The sequence below is a fragment of the Osmerus mordax genome, chromosome 3 (genome assembly GCF_038355195.1).
Source record: "Osmerus mordax isolate fOsmMor3 chromosome 3, fOsmMor3.pri, whole genome shotgun sequence".
Taxonomy (NCBI): Eukaryota; Metazoa; Chordata; class Actinopteri; order Osmeriformes; family Osmeridae; genus Osmerus; species Osmerus mordax.
Genome location: NC_090052.1, coordinates 3,346,273 through 3,361,951, shown reverse-complemented (window position 1 = coordinate 3,361,951; position 15,679 = coordinate 3,346,273). Strand labels below are relative to the sequence as shown.

At 57.7% G+C, this 15,679-nt stretch overlaps 1 protein-coding gene and 2 long non-coding RNA genes across 3 annotated transcripts; all 3 read left to right on the top strand.

The window, feature by feature from the left end:
• The first annotated feature begins 2,474 nt into the window (after nt 1–2,474).
• LOC136941219 (uncharacterized) lies at nt 2,475–2,988 on the top strand. The gene is made up of 3 exons (XR_010876457.1): nt 2,475–2,561; nt 2,649–2,799; nt 2,909–2,988. It is a non-coding gene; the product is annotated as an uncharacterized lncRNA (long non-coding RNA).
• Nucleotides 2,989–3,135: 147 nt separating this feature from the next.
• Nucleotides 3,136–8,921, top strand: LOC136938317 (collagen alpha-2(IV) chain-like). The gene is made up of 6 exons (XM_067231632.1): nt 3,136–3,145; nt 3,235–3,298; nt 3,552–3,702; nt 5,530–5,763; nt 6,063–8,251; nt 8,792–8,921. Exons 1-6 carry the CDS (start codon nt 3,136–3,138, stop codon nt 8,919–8,921), a joined length of 2,778 nt encoding a protein of 925 aa, XP_067087733.1.
• A 2,249-nt stretch (nt 8,922–11,170) lies between these two features.
• On the top strand, nt 11,171–11,684 carry LOC136941308 (uncharacterized). Its single transcript, XR_010876478.1, has 3 exons — nt 11,171–11,257; nt 11,345–11,495; nt 11,605–11,684. It is a non-coding gene; the product is annotated as an uncharacterized lncRNA (long non-coding RNA).
• The last annotated feature ends 3,995 nt before the right edge of the window (nt 11,685–15,679 follow it).

The following is a 15,679-nucleotide window of genomic DNA, read 5'->3' as shown; positions in this document are numbered from 1 at the left end:
CCCAACCACTGCAAGCCTTTCCAATTCTGACTCGGCAGAGCTGCCTCCATACCCCTGGTTCCCGGGCTTCCCTCTATTACCCAGACCTCTCCCAGCAACTGCCACTACAAGAGCTACGCCAGGGCTTCCTTACCACTCTTTTCCAAGGTCCCCTCAGTACCCCTGGTCCCTGACATCTGCCAACATAGCTGGACCCACTCATCCCCAGAGGCCTCCCTGTGTTAACTCCGCCCACTACAAACGCAAGCCAAAGAGGGTTAAGCAGATGGTCCCTCCAGTGTACAACATCATGTTCCGGGACGATGCTTCCCTTCAGTTGAATGTTACACAGGCTCCAGCAGGGACCCCCAAGTCTTCCACCACTGCTGGTGTCGAGGACCAGAGGAGGATTCCTGGGTTTGGTTCTGCCAGTAGGGGTGCCCTCCCTCCTCCACCTGCTGAGGACTCGTAGCAAGTGACTCTTAACAATTCTTTTGAGTAGTTGTGTAATGTCACTTCTGCACTTTTATAATAAAGAATTCTTAACTTTAAACTGACTGGGTTGGAATCTGTTGCTGTGAACATGAATTTCTGTATGGCATGGTTTGTGATCATTAACTTGTTTGATTTAAATGCTTGAACTTTACCGAGTTGGTTATTTGACATGCAGTTCTGCCCAATGGATTTGTGTACTCTAATATACTTATTCACAAGTCCGTTACTAAGACTTTCACTCTAGACCAAAAGTGCTTGCGTTTGTCTGCCCCTCACAAAGGAAGCAGTGCTCTGAAGTGACTTTCTAGAGGATTATTGGGTTTCAGAGTGCTACTGTATGGCCCAGGCTGACACTTTCTATCCTTCAGCAGCCACGCTGAAACCACAGTTCTGTCAGCGCCTTACTCTGGTTTTGAGAATAATCTAACAAAACATTTGTCACGATTGCAGTGCAGACTTTAAAATGTAGCCTTGCCTTTTCCTCAAACCTTATAGATTCTTATGAACAAGCTACTAAAACCGATAGTCTTTGTTGTAAATATTTGAACGTTTTAAGAATGGACATTTTATTGTGGGTGCCACCGTAGCTCATTAGCTGAGACCTTGATGCAGCGGCCTCAGTTCGAATCCAGCGCCGGTCATTTCTGCATGTCACCCCCCCTACATTTCCTGTCTCAACTGTGTCTAATAAAGGCCAACAATATATCTTAAAACATTCGGCATATTTTATTGTACATGTGGTTTTACAGGCAGGCGCTAGACTGCCTCTGAAACGCCTGACCATTTTAATGCTAGGGAGGAGACACCAGAACCTCCTGAGGGTGCAGGTGGGGACCAGAAGCCAGCCCCCTCCCCTGACTTGGAGCCCCCAGATGAGGACCCACCCAGATCCAACGTGTCGGGCGGAGTCCCAGCTGTCTCTCAGGAGAATGACTGTAAAAAAATAAATAAGAAAGCTGACAAACCAGCTACAGATCCAGCTTTTCAATTCTCTCTCATAGTCTGGATGGTAATTACTTGACATTATTCAAATCAATTATTAATATATTTCACAACATTAATAATATTTCAGAAGAAAACTGTAAGTAACTAAATAATTGGATGTAATAAAAATAATTGGAAAGTAATATTTATATGATTTCCGAGTCAGATTGGCATGAGCTCATCAGCACTAAATTGACTGAAACACATTGCCAATTGGGAGCATCAAAGTGAACCAACCCCTCTACTCTGAACAACCACTGAGAAAGTCACTTCATGACAGTGATCCAATTGCACTTCAGGTGCGTTTGAATGAAGTCTTGCCCACCTCAAATTTACAAATTTGATTGGTCGTCCAATTTGAGCGAGCACCTTAAAGCTGTGTGGAATGTGTATTTGCGTTATGTTGGGTAGGGCCGCGTTGAGAGGTTGTTCAACATGGTGTGGTGTAATTCTCAGTTTTGCTTCTTGGTACTGAGGACGTTGGCCTGTTTTGTAGCAGTTTCCTATGGAAGTATTAGAGATGGGAGCACATTTAGGTTAACAAATGAAGAGACCGATCCGACGGAATTCGAAACCAAATTTAGAAGAGACTTCCTTCGTGACGCAAATGAGCCCAGATCTCCGACTGGCGTCGTAACTGGAAACGGCTCTCTTGCCTTTGATTCAGACGGTCGGGAGTCTAACCAAACAACAGGCATGGCTTGTGAGTATACACGACATCCCTCAAGTTGGCCAACGCGTGTTTAGCGGTTCCTCCAGTATAGTAACTTCCTCCCTACTGTCTTAGCTCGGCACCTGTTGATGAATGCTAAACTAAAACGCATGGGACCTTCGGTGCAGTGCGCTGATGATGCTATGACCTTGCGGGTGAAGGGAGGGAAGACTCCTCATTTTCTGGTTGACAATGGTGAGATCAATGATGCATTTCTGTGGATTTCCCGGGAAAACGGCGAGTAGTTTGATCTGAGGATCTGCTTTCTGCAGGTGACGGGACTCTCATTCCCGTGACTCGGATGCCTTCTCAGTGTGGATTCTCTGTGAGAAGGTCACGCAGAGATGTGCTTTTTGTAGCTCCATACCAAGGCTGCCATGTTACTCAACGGGTAATTCATAATGAAGCAATGGAAGACTAGAGACGCCCCTCTTTTTATTTGGTTGCATTTGAGCCAAGTGGTCTACTCTTCCAACAGGGTGGAGATCATGTACTGCATTTAAAGCTGTGGGGGGAATCCATGACAATGTCTTGTCCTCTTGCACCTCCTCGCCCTTCAGTCTCCTGCCTCAGAAACGGCATGGTGTTGAATATGGGTAACATTGCAGCAGATGCACTCTCTGTAAAAGGTACATTTCAGCAGTTGCTCTCGTTTTGAAACAAGCCAATCCGAGTTTGTCTACTGTGTTTCAACAACCGTTTGCCAAGTGACCTGATGGTTAACTCTTTCTCGTTTAGTCTCTAACGTATGGGAGCCCCTGCTGTCATCCAGACAACTTTGTGGATTTTCTGTGGCATCACATTCTAGCAGATTGATGATCAGGGCTCCTTACAAAGAACCCTGCGTCAAGATGGAGGTTTAGTGCCAACTTCTGACCACAAATATGTGTATGGTGTATATTTGGGTCTTCCACTAATGCTTTTGTGTTTACAGGATCAGGTGCATGTTCTTGTCCTGCTGATGAATGGCCAACAGTTTGCAGTATCCTGCCCATCTCCACCTGCTGCTCCGGCAACAACTGATCCCCTGACACCAGACAATCTTCCTTACCCTCGGTTTCCAGGGCTGCCGGGCTCCCCCGGGTCCCCCCAGTATCCAGGGCTGCCGGGCTCCCCCGGGTCCCCCCAGTATCCAGGGCTGCCGGGCTCCCCCGGGTCCCCCCAGTATCCAGGGCTGCCGGGCTCCCCCGGGTCCCCCCAGTATCCAGGGCTGCCGGGCTCCCCCGGGTCCCCCCAGTATCCAGGGCTGCCGGGCTCCCCCGGGTCCCCCCAGTATCCAGGGCTGCCGGGCTCCCCCGGGTCCCCCCAGTATCCAGGGCTGCCGGGCTCCCCCGGGTCCCCCCAGTATCCAGGGCAGCCGGGTTCCACCGGGTCCCCCCAGTTCCCAGGCTCACCTCAGTTACCAGGGCTGCCAGGTTTCCCCGAGTATCCAGGGCAGCCGGGTTCCACCGGGACCCCTCAGTTTCCAGGTTACCCCCAGTTCCCAGGGCTGCCGGGTTCCCCCGGGACCCCTCAGTTTCCAGGGCAGCCAGGTTCCCCCGGGTCCCCCCAGTTTCCAGGCTCCCCCCAGTATCCAGGGCTGCCAGGGTCCCCTGAGTCCCCTCAGCTTCCAGGGTCCCTCGAGTATCCAGGGCAGCCTGGTTCCACAGGGTCCCCCCAGTATCCAGGTCTGCCTGGTTCCACAGGGTCCCCCCAGTATCCAGGCCAGCCAGGTTCCCCTGAGTCCCCCCAGTATCCAGGGCAGCCAGGGTCCCCCCAGTATCCAGGGCAGCCAGGGTCCCCCCAGTATCCAGGGCAGCCAGGGTCCCCCCAGTATCCAGGGCTGCCAGGCTCCCCTCAGTATCCAGGGCAGCCAGGTTCCCCTCAGTATCCAGTCCAGCCAGGTTTGCCCGGCTCCCCTCAGTTACCAGGGCTGCCGGGTTCCCCCGAGTCCCCCCAGTTTCCAGGGTCACCCCAGTTTCCCGGGCTGCCAGGTTCCCCTGGGTCCCCTCAGTTACCAGGCTCTCCTCAGTTTCCAGGGCTGCCAGATTACCCCGGGTCCCCTCAGTATCCAGGCCAGCCAGGTTCCCCCGGGTCCCCCCAGTTTCCAGGCTCACCTCAGTTACCAGGGCAGCCGGGTTCCCCTGGGACCCCTCAGTTTCCAGGGCAGCCAGGTTCCCCCGGGTCCCCTCAGCTTCCAGGGTCCCTCGAGTATCCAGGGCTGCCTGGTTCCACAGGGTCCCCCCAGTATCCAGGCCAGCCAGGTTCCCCTGAGTCCCCCCAGTATCCAGGGCAGCCAGGGTCCCCCCAGTTACCAGGGCTGCCAGGCTCCCCTTAGTATCCAGGGCAGCCAGGTTCCCCTCAGTATCCAGTCCAGCCAGGTTTGCCCGGCTCCCCTCAGTTACCAGGGCTGCCGGGTTCCCCCGAGTCCCCCCAGTTTCCAGGGTCACCCCAGTTTCCCGGGCTGCCAGGTTCCCCTGGGTCCCCTCAGTTACCAGGCTCTCCTCAGTATCCAGGGCTGCCAGATTACCCCGGGTCCCCTCAGTATCCAGGGCTGCCAGGTTACCCCGGGTTCCCTCAGTTACCAGGCCAGCCAGGTTCCCCCGGGTCCCCCCAGTTTCCAGGCTCACCTCAGTTACCAGGGCTGCCGGGTTCCCCCGGGACCCCTCAGTTTCCAGGGCAGCCAGGTTCCCCTGGGTCCCCTCAGTTTCCAGGGTCCCTCGAGTATCCAGGGCAGCCAGGTTCAACAGGGTCCCCCCAATATCCAGGTTTCTCTCAGTTCCCAGGCCAGCCAGGTTCCCCTGAGTCCCCCCAGTTTCCAGGCTCACCTCAGTTACCAGGACTGCCAGGTTCCCCAGGCTCTCCTCAATTTCCAGGGCTGCCAGGTTCCCCAGGGTCCCCCCAATATCCAGGTTTCCCTCAGTTCCCAGGCCAGCCAGGTTCCCCTGAGTCCCCCCAGTTTCCAGGCTCACCTCAGTTACCAGGGCTAACAGGTTCCCCCGGGTCCCCTCAGTTACCAGGACAGCCAGGTTCCCCTGAGTCCCCCCAGTTTCCAGGCTCACCTCAGTTACCAGGGCTGCCAGGTTTCCCTGAGTATCCAGGGCAGCCGGGTTCCCCTGGGTCCCCTCAGTTTCCAGGGTCCCCCCAGTATCCAGGGCAGCCAGGTTCCCCTGGGTCCCCTCAGCTTCCAGGGTCCCCTCAGCTTCCAGGGCAGCCAGGTTCCCCAGGCTCTTCTCAGTTTCCAGGGCTGCCAGGTTCCCTCGGGTCCCCCCAGTATCCAGGGCTTCCAGGCTCCCCTCAGTTTCCAGGACTGCCAGGTTTCCCAGGCTCTCCTCAATTTCCAGGGCTGCCAGGTTCCCCAGGGTCCCCCCAATATCCAGGTCTGCCAGGGTCCCCTCAGTTCCCAGGCCAGCCAGGTTCCTCTGGGTCCCCCCAGTTCCCAAGCCAGCCAGGTTCCCCTGAGTCCCCTCAGTTTCCAGGCTCACCTCAGTTACCAGGGCTGCCAGGGTCCCCTCAGTATCCAGAGCTGCCAGGTTACCCCGGGTTCCCTCAGTTGCCAGGGTCCCCTGAGTCCCCTCAGTTTCCAGGTTCCCCCCAGTCACCAGGACTGCCAGGTTCCCCTGAGTCCCCTCAGGTTCCAGGCTCCCCTCAGTATCCAGGGCTGCCAGGGTTCCCTCAGTTACCAGGCCAGCCAGGGTCCCCCCAGTTTCCAGGGTCCCCCCAGTATCCAGGGCAGCCAGGTTCCCCTGGGTCCCCTCAGTTTCCAGGGTCCCTCGAGTATCCAGGGCAGCCAGGTTCAACAGGGTCCCCCCAATATCCAGGTTTCCCTCAGTTCCCAGGCCAGCCAGGTTCCCCTGAGTCCCCCCAGTTTCCAGGCTCACCTCAGTTACAGGGACTGCCAGGTTCCCCAGGCTCTCCTCAATTTCCAGGGCTGCCAGGTTCCCCAGGGTCCCCCCAATATCCAGGTTTCCCTCAGTTCCCAGGCCAGCCAGGTTCCCCTGAGTCCCCCCAGTTTCCAGGCTCACCTCAGTTACCAGGGCTAACAGGTTCCCCCGGGTCCCCTCAGTTACCAGGACAGCCAGGTTCCCCTGAGTCTCCCCAGTTTCCAGGCTCACCTCAGTTACCAGGGCTGCCAGGTTTCCCCGAGTATCCAGGGCAGCCGGGTTCCCCTGGGTCCCCTCAGTTTCCAGGGTCCCTCGAGTATCCAGGGCAGCCAGGTTCAACAGGGTCCCCCCAATATCCAGGTTTCTCTCAGTTCCCAGGCCAGCCAGGTTCCCCTGAGTCCCCCCAGTTTCCAGGCTCACCTCAGTTACCAGGACTGCCAGGTTCCCCAGGCTCTCCTCAATTTCCAGGGCTGCCAGGTTCCCCAGGGTCCCCCCAATATCCAGGTTTCCCTCAGTTCCCAGGCCAGCCAGGTTCCCCTGAGTCCCCCCAGTTTCCAGGCTCACCTCAGTTACCAGGGCTAACAGGTTCCCCCGGGTCCCCTCAGTTACCAGGACAGCCAGGTTCCCCTGAGTCCCCCCAGTTTCCAGGCTCACCTCAGTTACCAGGGCTGCCAGGTTTCCCTGAGTATCCAGGGCAGCCGGGTTCCCCTGGGTCCCCTCAGTTTCCAGGGTCCCCCCAGTATCCAGGGCAGCCAGGTTCCCCTGGGTCCCCTCAGCTTCCAGGGTCCCCTCAGCTTCCAGGGCAGCCAGGTTCCCCAGGCTCTTCTCAGTTTCCAGGGCTGCCAGGTTCCCTCGGGTCCCCCCAGTATCCAGGGCTTCCAGGCTCCCCTCAGTTTCCAGGACTGCCAGGTTTCCCAGGCTCTCCTCAATTTCCAGGGCTGCCAGGTTCCCCAGGGTCCCCCCAATATCCAGGTCTGCCAGGGTCCCCTCAGTTCCCAGGCCAGCCAGGTTCCTCTGGGTCCCCCCAGTTCCCAAGCCAGCCAGGTTCCCCTGAGTCCCCTCAGTTTCCAGGCTCACCTCAGTTACCAGGGCTGCCAGGGTCCCCTCAGTATCCAGAGCTGCCAGGTTACCCCGGGTTCCCTCAGTTGCCAGGGTCCCCTGAGTCCCCTCAGTTTCCAGGTTCCCCCCAGTCACCAGGACTGCCAGGTTCCCCTGAGTCCCCTCAGGTTCCAGGCTCCCCTCAGTATCCAGGGCTGCCAGGGTTCCCTCAGTTACCAGGCCAGCCAGGGTCCCCCCAGTTTCCAGGGTCCCCCCAGTATCCAGGGCAGCCAGGTTCCCCTGGGTCCCCTCAGTTTCCAGGGTCCCTCGAGTATCCAGGGCAGCCAGGTTCAACAGGGTCCCCCCAATATCCAGGTTTCCCTCAGTTCCCAGGCCAGCCAGGTTCCCCTGAGTCCCCCCAGTTTCCAGGCTCACCTCAGTTACCAGGACTGCCAGGTTCCCCAGGCTCTCCTCAATTTCCAGGGCTGCCAGGTTCCCCAGGGTCCCCCCAATATCCAGGTTTCCCTCAGTTCCCAGGCCAGCCAGGTTCCCCTGAGTCCCCCCAGTTTCCAGGCTCACCTCAGTTACCAGGGCTAACAGGTTCCCCCGGGTCCCCTCAGTTACCAGGACAGCCAGGTTCCCCTGAGTCTCCCCAGTTTCCAGGCTCACCTCAGTTACCAGGGCTGCCAGGTTTCCCCGAGTATCCAGGGCAGCCGGGTTCCCCTGGGTCCCCTCAGTTTCCAGGGTCCCCCCAGTATCCAGGGCAGCCAGGTTCCCCTGGGTCCCCTCAGCTTCCAGGGTCCCCTCAGCTTCCAGGGCAGCCAGGTTCCCCAGGCTCTTCTCAGTTTCCAGGGCTGCCAGGTTCCCTCGGGTCCCCCCAGTATCCAGGGCTTCCAGGGTCCCCTCAGTATTCAGGGCAGCCAGGTTTCCCTGAGTCCCCTCAGTTTCCAGTGTCCCCCCAGTATCCAGGGCAGCCAGGGTCCCCTCAGTATCCAGGGCAGCCAGGTTTCCCTGAGTCCCCACAGTTACCAGGCCAGCCAGGTTCCCCCGGGTCCCCCCAGTATCCAGGGCTGCCAGGTTCCCTCGGGTCCCCCCAGTATCCAGGGCTTCCAGGGTCCCCTCAGTATTCAGGGCAGCCAGGTTTCCCTGAGTCCCCTCAGTTTCCAGTGTCCCCCCAGTATCCAGGGCAACCAGGGTCCCCTCAGTATCCAGGCCAGCCAGGTTCCCCCGGGTCCCCCCAGTATCCAGGGCTGCCAGGTTCCCCCGGGTTCCCTCAGTTACCAGGCCAGCCAGGTTCCCCCGGGTCCCCCCAGTATCCAGGGCTGCCAGGTTCCCCCGGGTTCCCTCAGTTACCAGGCCAGCCAGGTTCCCCCGGGTTCCCAGGCCAGCCAGGTTCCCCCAGCTCCCCTCAGTTACCAGGGCTGCCAGGTTTCCCTGGGTCCCCTCAGTATCCAGGGCAGCCAGGGTCCCCCCAGTATCCAGGGCTGCCAGGTTCCCCCGGGTTCCCTCAGTTGCCAGGCCAGCCAGGTTCCCCCGGGTCCCCTCAGTTTCCAGGGTCCCCCCAGTATCCAGGGCTGCCAGGGTCCCCCCCCGTATCCAGGGCGGCCAGGTTTCCCCAGACCATTCCCAACCACTGCAAGCCTTTCCAATTCTGACTCGGCAGAGCTGCCTCCATACCCCTGGTTCCCGGGCTTCCCTCTATTACCCAGACCTCTCCCAGCAACTGCCACTACAAGAGCTACGCCAGGGCTTCCTTACCACTCTTTTCCAAGGTCCCCTCAGTACCCCTGGTCCCTGACATCTGCCAACATAGCTGGACCCACTCATCCCCAGAGGCCTCCCTGTGTTAACTCCGCCCACTACAAACGCAAGCCAAAGAGGGTTAAGCAGATGGTCCCTCCAGTGTACAACATCATGTTCCGGGACGATGCTTCCCTTCAGTTGAATGTTACACAGGCTCCAGCAGGGACCCCCAAGTCTTCCACCACTGCTGGTGTCGAGGACCAGAGGAGGATTCCTGGGTTTGGTTCTGCCAGTAGGGGTGCCCTCCCTCCTCCACCTGCTGAGGACTCGTAGCAAGTGACTCTTAACAATTCTTTTGAGTAGTTGTGTAATGTCACTTCTGCACTTTTATAATAAAGAATTCTTAACTTTAAACTGACTGGGTTGGAATCTGTTGCTGTGAACATGAATTTCTGTATGGCATGGTTTGTGATCATTAACTTGTTTGATTTAAATGCTTGAACTTTACCGAGTTGGTTATTTGACATGCAGTTCTGCCCAATGGATTTGTGTACTCTAATATACTTATTCACAAGTCCGTTACTAAGACTTTCACTCTAGACCAAAAGTGCTTGCGTTTGTCTGCCCCTCACAAAGGAAGCAGTGCTCTGAAGTGACTTTCTAGAGGATTATTGGGTTTCAGAGTGCTACTGTATGGCCCAGGCTGACACTTTCTATCCTTCAGCAGCCACGCTGAAACCACAGTTCTGTCAGCGCCTTACTCTGGTTTTGAGAATAATCTAACAAAACATTTGTCACGATTGCAGTGCAGACTTTAAAATGTAGCCTTGCCTTTTCCTCAAACCTTATAGATTCTTATGAACAAGCTACTAAAACCGATAGTCTTTGTTGTAAATATTTGAACGTTTTAAGAATGGACATTTTATTGTGGGTGCCACCGTAGCTCATTAGCTGAGACCTTGATGCAGCGGCCTGAGTTCGAATCCAGCGCCGGTCATTTCTGCATGTCACCCCCCCTACATTTCCTGTCTCAACTGTGTCTAATAAAGGCCAACAATATATCTTAAAACATTCGGCATATTTTATTGTACATGTGGTTTTACAGGCAGGCGCTAGACTGCCTCTGAAACGCCTGACCATTTTAATGCTAGGGAGGAGACACCAGAACCTCCTGAGGGTGCAGGTGGGGACCAGAAGCCAGCCCCCTCCCCTGACTTGGAGCCCCCAGATGAGGACCCACCCAGATCCAACGTGTCGGGCGGAGTCCCAGCTGTCTCTCAGGAGAATGACTGTAAAAAAATAAATAAGAAAGCTGACAAACCAGCTACAGATCCAGCTTTTCAATTCTCTCTCATAGTCTGGATGGTAATTACTTGACATTATTCAAATCAATTATTAATATATTTCACAACATTAATAATATTTCAGAAGCAAACTGTAAGTAACTAAATAATTGGATGTAATAAAAATAATTGGAAAGTAATATTTATATGATTTCCGAGTCAGATTGGCATGAGCTCATCAGCACTAAATTGACTGAAACACATTGCCAATTGGGAGCATCAAAGTGAACCAAACCCTCTACTCTGAACAACCACTGAGAAAGTCACTTCATGACAGTGATCCAATTGCACTTCAGGTGCGTTTGAATGAAGTCTTGCCCACCTCAAATTTACAAATTTGATTGGTCGTCCAATTTGAGCGAGCACCTTAAAGCTGTGTGGAATGTGTATTTGCGTTATGTTGGGTAGGGCCGCGTTGAGAGGTTGTTCAACATGGTGTGGTGTAATTCTCAGTTTTGCTTCTTGGTACTGAGGACGTTGGCCTGTTTTGTAGCAGTTTCCTATGGAAGTATTAGAGATGGGAGCACATTTAGGTTAACAAATGAAGAGACCGATCCGACGGAATTCGAAACCAAATTTAGAAGAGACTTCCTTCGTGACGCAAATGAGCCCAGATCTCCGACTGGCGTCGTAACTGGAAACGGCTCTCTTGCCTTTGATTCAGACGGTCGGGAGTCTAACCAAACAACAGGCATGGCTTGTGAGTATACACGACATCCCTCAAGTTGGCCAACGCGTGTTTAGCGGTTCCTCCAGTATAGTAACTTCCTCCCTACTGTCTTAGCTCGGCACCTGTTGATGAATGCTAAACTAAAACGCATGGGACCTTCGGTGCAGTGCGCTGATGATGCTATGACCTTGCGGGTGAAGGGAGGGAAGACTCCTCATTTTCTGGTTGACAATGGTGAGATCAATGATGCATTTCTGTGGATTTCCCGGGAAAACGGCGAGTAGTTTGATCTGAGGATCTGCTTTCTGCAGGTGACGGGACTCTCATTCCCGTGACTCGGATGCCTTCTCAGTGTGGATTCTCTGTGAGAAGGTCACGCAGAGATGTGCTTTTTGTAGCTCCATACCAAGGCTGCCATGTTACTCAACGGGTAATTCATAATGAAGCAATGGAAGACTAGAGACGCCCCTCTTTTTATTTGGTTGCATTTGAGCCAAGTGGTCTACTCTTCCAACAGGGTGGAGATCATGTACTGCATTTAAAGCTGTGGGGGGAATCCATGACAATGTCTTGTCCTCTTGCACCTCCTCGCCCTTCAGTCTCCTGCCTCAGAAACGGCATGGTGTTGAATATGGGTAACATTGCAGCAGATGCACTCTCTGTAAAAGGTACATTTCAGCAGTTGCTCTCGTTTTGAAACAAGCCAATCCGAGTTTGTCTACTGTGTTTCAACAACCGTTTGCCAAGTGACCTGATGGTTAACTCTTTCTCGTTTAGTCTCTAACGTATGGGAGCCCCTGCTGTCATCCAGACAACTTTGTGGATTTTCTGTGGCATCACATTCTAGCAGATTGATGATCAGGGCTCCTTACAAAGAACCCTGCGTCAAGATGGAGGTTTAGTGCCAACTTCTGACCACAAATATGTGTATGGTGTATATTTGGGTCTTCCACTAATGCTTTTGTGTTTACAGGATCAGGTGCATGTTCTTGTCCTGCTGATGAATGGCCAACAGTTTGCAGTATCCTGCCCATCTCCACCTGCTGCTCCGGCAACAACTGATCCCCTGACACCAGACAATCTTCCTTACCCTCGGTTTCCAGGGCTGCCGGGCTCCCCCGGGTCCCCCCAGTATCCAGGGCTGCCGGGCTCCCCCGGGTCCCCCCAGTATCCAGGGCTGCCGGGCTCCCCCGGGTCCCCCCAGTATCCAGGGCTGCCGGGCTCCCCCGGGTCCCCCCAGTATCCAGGGCTGCCGGGCTCCCCCGGGTCCCCCCAGTATCCAGGGCTGCCGGGCTCCCCCGGGTCCCCCCAGTATCCAGGGCTGCCGGGCTCCCCCGGGTCCCCCCAGTATCCAGGGCTGCCGGGCTCCCCCGGGTCCCCCCAATATCCAGGGCTGCCGGGCTCCCCCGGGTCCCCCCAGTATCCAGGGCAGCCGGGTTCCACCGGGTCCCCCCAGTTCCCAGGCTCACCTCAGTTACCAGGGCTGCCAGGTTTCCCCGAGTATCCAGGGCAGCCGGGTTCCACCGGGACCCCTCAGTTTCCAGGTTACCCCCAGTTCCCAGGGCTGCCGGGTTCCCCCGGGACCCCTCAGTTTCCAGGGCAGCCAGGTTCCCCCGGGTCCCCCCAGTTTCCAGGCTCCCCCCAGTATCCAGGGCTGCCAGGGTCCCCTGAGTCCCCTCAGCTTCCAGGGTCCCTCGAGTATCCAGGGCAGCCTGGTTCCACAGGGTCCCCCCAGTATCCAGGTCTGCCTGGTTCCACAGGGTCCCCCCAGTATCCAGGCCAGCCAGGTTCCCCTGAGTCCCCCCAGTATCCAGGGCAGCCAGGGTCCCCCCAGTTACCAGGGCTGCCAGGCTCCCCTCAGTATCCAGGGCAGCCAGGTTCCCCCGGGTTCCCTCAGTTACCAGGCCAGCCAGGTTCCCCCGGGTCCCCGCAGTTTCCAGGCTCACCTCAGTTACCAGGGCTGCCAGGCTTCCCCGAGTATCCAGGGCAGCCGGGTTCCACCGGGTCCCCCCAGTTACCAGGCTCTCCTCAGTATCCAGGGCTAACGGGTTCCCCCGGGTCCCCTCAGTATCCAGGGCAGCCAGGGTCCCCTGAGTCGCCTCAGTTTCCAGGTTCCCCCCAGTTCCCAGGGCTGCCGGGTTCCCCCGCGACCCCTCAGTTTCCAGGTTCCCTCAGTTACCAGGACTGCCAGGTTCCCCTGAGTCCCCTCAGGTTCCAGGCTCCCCCCAGTACCCAGGGCTGCCAGGGTTCCCTGAGTCCCCTCAGCTTCCAGGGTCCCTCGAGTATCCAGGGCAGCCTGGTTCCACAGGGTCCCCCCAGTATCCAGGTCTGCCTGGTTCCACAGGGTCCCCCCAGTATCCAGGCCAGCCAGGTTTCCCTGAGTCCCCCCAGTATCCAGGGCAGCCAGGGTCCCCCCAGTTACCAGGGCTGCCAGGTTTCCCTGAGTCCCCTCAGTATCCAGGGCTGCCAGATTACCCCGGGTTCCCTCAGTTACCAGGCCAGCCAGGTTCCCCCGAGTATCCAGGGCAGCCGGGTTCCACCGGGTCCCCCCAGTTACCAGGCTCTCCTCATTTTCCAGGACTGCCAGGTTCCCCTGAGTACCCTCAGTTCCCAGGCCAGCCCGGGTCCCCTCAGTTTCCAGTGTCCCCCCCAGTATCCAGGGCAGCCAGGGTCCCCCCAGTTACCAGGGCTGCCAGGTTTCCCCGAGTATCCAGGGCAGCCGGGTTCCACCGGGTCCCCCCAGTTACCAGGCTCTCCTCATTTTCCAGGACTGCCAGGTTCCCCTGAGTACCCTCAGTTCCCAGGCCAGCCCGGGTCCCCTCAGTTTCCAGTGTCCCCCCAGTATCCAGGGCAGCCAGGGTCCCCCCAGTTACCAGGGCTGCCAGGTTTCCCTGAGTCCCCTCAGTATCCAGGGCAGCCAGGTTCCCCTCAGTATCCAGGGCAGCCAGGTTCCCCTCAGTATCCAGGGCAGCCAGGTTCCCCTCAGTATCCAGGGCAGCCAGGTTCCCCTCAGTATCCAGGGCAGCCAGGTTCCCCTCAGTATCCGGTGCAGCCAGGTTCCCCTCAGTATCCAGGACTGCCAGGTTCCCCAGGCTCTCCTCAATTTCCAGGGTTGCCAGGTTCCCCAGGGTCCCCCCAATATCCAGGTCTGCCAGGGTCCCCTCAGTTCCCAGGCCAGCCAGGTTCCTCTGGGTCCCCCCAGTTCCCAAGCCAGCCAGGTTCCCCTGAGTCCCCTCAGTTTCCAGGCTCACCTCAGTTACCAGGGCTGCCAGGGTCCCCTCAGTATCCAGGGCTGCCAGGTTACCCCGGATTCCCTCAGTTGCCAGGGTCCCCCCAGTTCCCACAGTTACCAGGACTGCCAGGTTCCCCTGAGTCCCCTCAGGTTCCAGGCTCCCCCCAGTATCCAGGGCTGCCAGGTTCCCATGAGTCCCCTCAGTATCCAGGGCTGCCAGGGTTCCCTCAGTTACCAGGCCAGCCAGGGTCCCCCCAGTTTCCAGAGTCCCTCGAGTATCCAGGGCAGCCAGGTTCAACAGGGTCCCCCCAGTTTCCGGGCTCCCCTCAGTTACCCGGGTTGGCAGGTTCGCCAGGGTCCCCCCAGTTTCCAGGCTCCCCTCAGTTTCCAGGACTGCCAGGTTCCCCAGGCTCTCAATTTCCAGGGCTACCAGGTTCCCCAGGGTCCCCCCAATATCCAGGACAGCCAGGTTCCCCTGAGTCCCCCCAGTTTCCAGGCTCACCTCAGTTACCAGGGCTGCCAGGTTTCCCCGAGTATCCAGGGCAGCCGGGTTCCCCTGGGTCCCCTCAGTTTCCAGGGTCCCTCCAGTATCCAGGGCAGCCAGGTTCCCCTGGGTCCCCTCAGCTTCCAGGGTCCCCTCAGCTTCCAGGGCAGCCAGGTTCCCCAGGCTCTTCTCAGTTTCCAGGGCAGCCAGGTTCCCCAGGCTCTACTCAGTTCCCAGGCCAGCCAGGTTCCCCCGGGTCCCCCCAGTATCCAGGGCTTCCAGGGTCCCCTCAGTATCCAGGGCAGCCAGGTTTCCCTGAGTCCCCTCAGTTACCAGGCCACCCAGGTTCCCCCGGGTCCCCCCAGTATCCAGGGCTGCCAGGATCCCCTCAGTTACCAGGGTTGGCAGGTTCGCCAGGGTCCCCCCAGTATCCAGGGCTGCCAGGTTCCCCCGGGTTCCCTCAGTTCCCAGGCCAGCCAGGTTCCCCCGGGTTCCCAGGCCAGCCAGGTTCCCCCGGGTTCCCAGGCCAGCCAGGTTCCCCCGGGTTCCCAGGCCAGCCAGGTTCCCCCGGGTTCCCAGGCCAGCCAGGTTCCCCCAGCTCCCCTCAGTTACCAGGGCTGCCAGGTTTCCCTCAGTTCCCAGGCCAGCCAGGTTCCCCTGAGTCCCCCCAGTTTCCAGGCTCACCTCAGTTACCAGGGCTGCCAGGTTTCCCCGAGTATCCAGGGCAGCCGGGTTCCCCTGAGTCCCCTCAGTTTCCAGGGTCCCCCCAGTATCCAGGGCAGCCGGGTTCCCCTGGGTCCACTCAGCTTCCAGGGTCCTTCCAGTATCCAGGGCAGCCAGGTTCCACAGGGTACCCCCAGTTCCCAGGCCAGCCAGGTTCCCCTGAGTCCCCTCAGTTCCCAGGCCAGCCAGGTTCCCCCGGGTCCCCCCAGTATCCAGGGCTTCCAGGGTCACCCAGTATCCAGGGCTTCCAGGGTCACCCAGTATCCAGGGCTTCCAGGGTCCCCTCAGTATCCAGGGCAGCCAGGTTTCCCTGAGTCCCCTCAGTTACCAGGCCAGCCAGGTTCCCCCGGGTCCCCCCAGTATCCAGGGCTGCCAGGATCCCCTCAGTTCCCAGGCTCCCCTCAGTTACCAGG

Bases quoted from the DNA above. Each gene is read 5' to 3' on its own strand.
- LOC136938317 (XM_067231632.1), top strand. The intron at 3,703-5,529 runs GTTCCCCCGGGT...CCCAATATCCAG, and splicing joins TCAGTTTCCAGGGCAGCCAG to GTCTGCCAGGGTCCCCTCAG. The intron at 5,764-6,062 runs GTTCCCCTGAGT...GGTTCCCCAGGC, and splicing joins CCAGTCACCAGGACTGCCAG to TCTCCTCAATTTCCAGGGCT.